We start from the raw sequence: 4,164 nt of genomic DNA on the forward strand, positions 1-4,164 counted from the left end.
ATGCATTATGGACTATCACGACTCGAGCTACGTCAACTTTGTTACAAATATGCCACGCCGAAGCAGCTTAAATTCCAGATTCATGGACATGTGGTGAGAAAAATCAAGCTGCGGGAGATGATTGGTATCGGGGGTTTATGCAGCGACACCCCGAGCTTACAATCCGACAGGCAGAAGCTCCCAGTCTGGGAAGGGCTACTGCCTTCAACCGATTTACAGTTCAGCAGTTCTTTAAAAATCTTCAGACTCTATACGATCGTCACTGCTTTAGCCCAGAAAATATTTGGAACGTCGATGAGACAGTATTATCGACTGTTCACAAGCCAGGCACTGTCATTGCTGAAAAGGGCCAAAGGCAAGTCGGAAAGGTAACGTCTGGCGAAAGAGGGCAGAATATCACGCTTTGTGTCTGTGTTAGCGCTATTGGAAATACTGTTCCTCCAATGATGATTTTTCCCAGAAAAACGTGCCCTGATATCCTACTAAAGGGAGCTCCACCAGGGACCATTGGGTTCGGAAATGAAAAAGCTTCTGGATGGATGACGACCGAGCTCTTTGTCATTTGGGTGAACCACTTTATTAGTCATGTAAAACTAACAAAATCAAAACCTGCTCTTCTTATTTTGGACAATCATATTACCAGATATTCTAGCGATCTGCTTGAGCTGGCTAAGGAGAATGGTGTTAATCTTTTAACCGTGCCCCCACATACGACTCATAAATTGCAGCCTCTGGATCGCTCCGTTATGTTTCCGATTAAGGCATACTACAATCGAGAAGCCGCAGCTTTTATGGGCAGAAACAAATGCAAAACTATAGCCATTGCTAATGTTGCAGAAATTCTTGTCTCATCTTACTTCAAGGCGGTTACTCAAGAAAGCATAATCAGCGGGTTCCGCTGCACAGGAATTCATCCATTCAACCCATAAATTTTTCAAGACCACGAATACCTAAGTTCATCCGTTTCCGATAGACCAGAAGTATCGCCACTGGCCCCTTTCAGCTCAGAAGGTAACTCTGTGCGATATTCAGAAGCACCCTGTACAAGTGAACCACGCCTGAGAGACTCGAGTCAAGAACAGCTGCCTGTTATAATATCTGGTTCTGTTAACGATAGCTATTCAGAAATTATAGATCTTTTCCCATTGCTGAAAGGATTCCCCAGGAAGCAGAAAAGAAGAACTGCAAATAGAAAGAAAACAGAAATCCTAACAGATACTCCAGTAAAAGAAAGAATTCAGCAAGAGGTGGAAAAGAAAAACAAGAAACAAAAAGTGCTAGAAATGAAGAAACTAAGCAAAACAGTTGCGAAGCAATATAAATTTCCAAAAAGGAAGCTGTTTCGCGAAGCAGTTGAGTAGGAAAGCAGCTCTGAAGATTTTGTAGTTGATTCTGATTGTTGCAGTGACGAGAGTCTGAATGTTGGCGATGTCGAGGCTGAAACTGACATATCTGCAGAGATTACAGTCGGTGATTTCAATCTCACTGGAATAGATTGGAAAATAATTGGGAAAACATACTATGTTGCGTCGGTGCTAGAAATCAACGATGATGATCTTGATTTCAAATTTCTCAAAAAGGTTGAACCAAACAAGTTTGTTTATACAGATGAACAGGATTTTGTAAAGAGACAATCAGTGGAAATTAAACTTGATCAACCCGTCTCATGCGCAGGGACTAAAAGGCAATAAGAAAAGCTGACAATTAGTGACAATCTTTCGAAATACAATACAAATTGATCAGACAAACTTAATATGAGTTACCTGAATTAAATTTTCTTATACCAATAGCAGATGAGTATTAAACATATTCTTAAATCAGAATGGCTCTTCTGATCTTTTTAAAAGTGGTTTTCAATGCTTGGCGAACCAGAACCGGGGGATGGCGAAGCTGTACCGGGGTCTTACAGGTTCGCCATATCTGACCAAGGTCATTGTTCTTTGAATTATGGCTATAACTTATAGGCTAAAAAAATATCAAAATTTTGCTTGATGTCCTGAATGTGTAGGTACATTTTGGTTGGAAAAAGTTTACTGTAGGTTGACAAGCATAGTAGAAAAAAATTATTTTCTAAAAAAGTGATGAACCTGGGCGGGTCTCCCTATATAAACACCTATAAACATCCCTATAAACACCTGTTGAGGGTTTGTGTTAACTACTGCACTACTAGGCTACTGCTAACACTTTATTATAGCACCAATCTGTTTGAGACTAATTTGCTTCCTATGCTTTTTTGTAACCCAATCTATTCGAAAAGTCAGGTTTTCAACTGAAAGTAAGGAGCAGCATTAAAACTTAAAACGAACAGAACTTATTACGTATATGAGGAGGATTGCTTATCATCAACACCTCGCTATTTCTATTAGAATCCTTAGTGCTGGCACGAATCTTTTTTTTTTTGTCGGGGGGATGAGGTACAAAATTGCTCTATAATTTGAGTAAAATTTGCTAAGAAATTTGACATAATACGGAATTTTTGGTTGTCCTGTCACACTTGTTTCAACTTAATACCTGCAAATTGAATCAATGGTGACAAGACCTTAGGGAATAAAAATCAGTATATGTGTATTAAACTGTCAATCTACATTCATTTGATTAACTTCATCAAATCCTGAAAATTTCAACTTCATAGAATATAACGAGACAAAGAGAGACAAAGAAAGGAAAATAACCCAACAAGATCATATTTTATTGATGTTTCTAGAGAAGGCTAAAAATCTAAATTTGGAAATCCGCATCTAAATAACTGATTGTTGGTAACTGTTCTTAAAAGTGTATCAAATAAAGAAAGAAAAAAGTTATGTATTTTCACTTTTTCTTAAACGAATCCGTATTTTGGCTTACTATTTATATGTTGAAAATAATATTTCAGCGATTTTCAATAATATACCTTTTGAACATCTGAACAGATATAGTATCCCTTAATTTAGTTTTACACCTCCTCAGGTTTCCAGGAAAAGCGAAACTTAATACCCTTTCAAAAACACTGTATATATGCTATTTTGAAAACCTAGATGCACTTATACTTTTTTTCCTATTTAGTTCAACAGACATCAATGTTATGGTAACCTCGTAAGGGTATTCCTAAGACCCCGTATTACGAGACTGGAGTGGATCAATTTTTCTTGAAACTATTGACTCCCTATTAAAATTTGCGAGGGTTTGTTTAGGAGGGGGAATTCCTTTTATTTGCAGAATAATGTCTGTTCGTGTTAAGGTAACGTCGTCCTCAGATTCCATTTGAAAAACTTCTTCTTTTTAGTCTAGGCTATATATATATATATATATATATATATATATATATATATATATATATATATATATATATATATATATATATATATATATATATATATATATGTGTCTCTCTCTCCCCTATATATATATATATATATATATATATATATATATATATATATATATATATATATATATATATATATATATATATATATATATATATATATATATATATATATATATATATATATATATATATATATATATATATACTACTATATATACTACTATATACTACTATATACTACTATATACTATACTACTATATACTACTATATACTATACTACTATATATACTATATATACTACTATATATACTACTATATATATACTATATATATATATAATAATAATTTAATAATAATTTATTTTTAACCCGCTAAGGTAACAAAAGCGGAGTATAAATAAAAGAAAAGAAAAAATACATACAAATCGACTAAATACACAGTAAAGACACTAAATCACTGAAGGAGGCGTACAAACCCATGATGAGCTGGGAGAGCCTTCACTGTATGGGGGAGTTTGTCAGCAAGCTCAACTAGCTTTTCAGTTATATCTGGAAGCCCAAAAACTGAGACAAGGTTACGGTTCCGGTACCACGGAGGCAAATACAGTAGAAAACGCGAGAACCGAAAATAATAAGAACGTAATGACCGGGTATTTTTTCGCCCAAGAATGGGATAAACACCAGAAAGGAACAAAATTGAATGATCAGTAAAAACAGAATACAATTTAGCAAGGGTCTTCCTACTGTATTTCCCCCGATTGGCAACAATTTTGGAGTAAGATACTTGGATCTTTTTCTTACAATTCGCCACGGCTTGTTCTCGGAGAGATTTAAGATTTTTAGCAATATTTATACCC

At 35.0% G+C, this 4,164-nt stretch overlaps 1 protein-coding gene across 1 annotated transcript; it reads left to right on the forward strand.

Moving 5' to 3' along the window:
* The first annotated feature begins 137 nt into the window (after positions 1 to 137).
* Positions 138 to 929, forward strand: LOC148938915 (uncharacterized). Its single transcript, XM_089107458.1, has one exon. The coding sequence runs from the start codon at positions 138 to 140 to the stop codon at positions 927 to 929; it is 792 nt and encodes a 263-aa protein (XP_088963584.1).
* Positions 930 to 4,164: the final 3,235 nt, after the last annotated feature.

This window comes from Artemia sp. Qi Xiang Cuo, unplaced genomic scaffold, assembly GCF_049724085.1.
Source record: "Artemia sp. Qi Xiang Cuo unplaced genomic scaffold, ASM4972408v1 HiC_scaffold_32, whole genome shotgun sequence".
NCBI classification, from domain to species: Eukaryota; Metazoa; Arthropoda; class Branchiopoda; order Anostraca; family Artemiidae; genus Artemia; species Artemia sp. Qi Xiang Cuo.

Coding starts and splice junctions, on each gene's coding strand:
- LOC148938915 (XM_089107458.1), top strand. CDS start 138: ATGCAGCGACACCCCGAGCTTACAATCCGACAGGCAGAAGCTCCCAGT.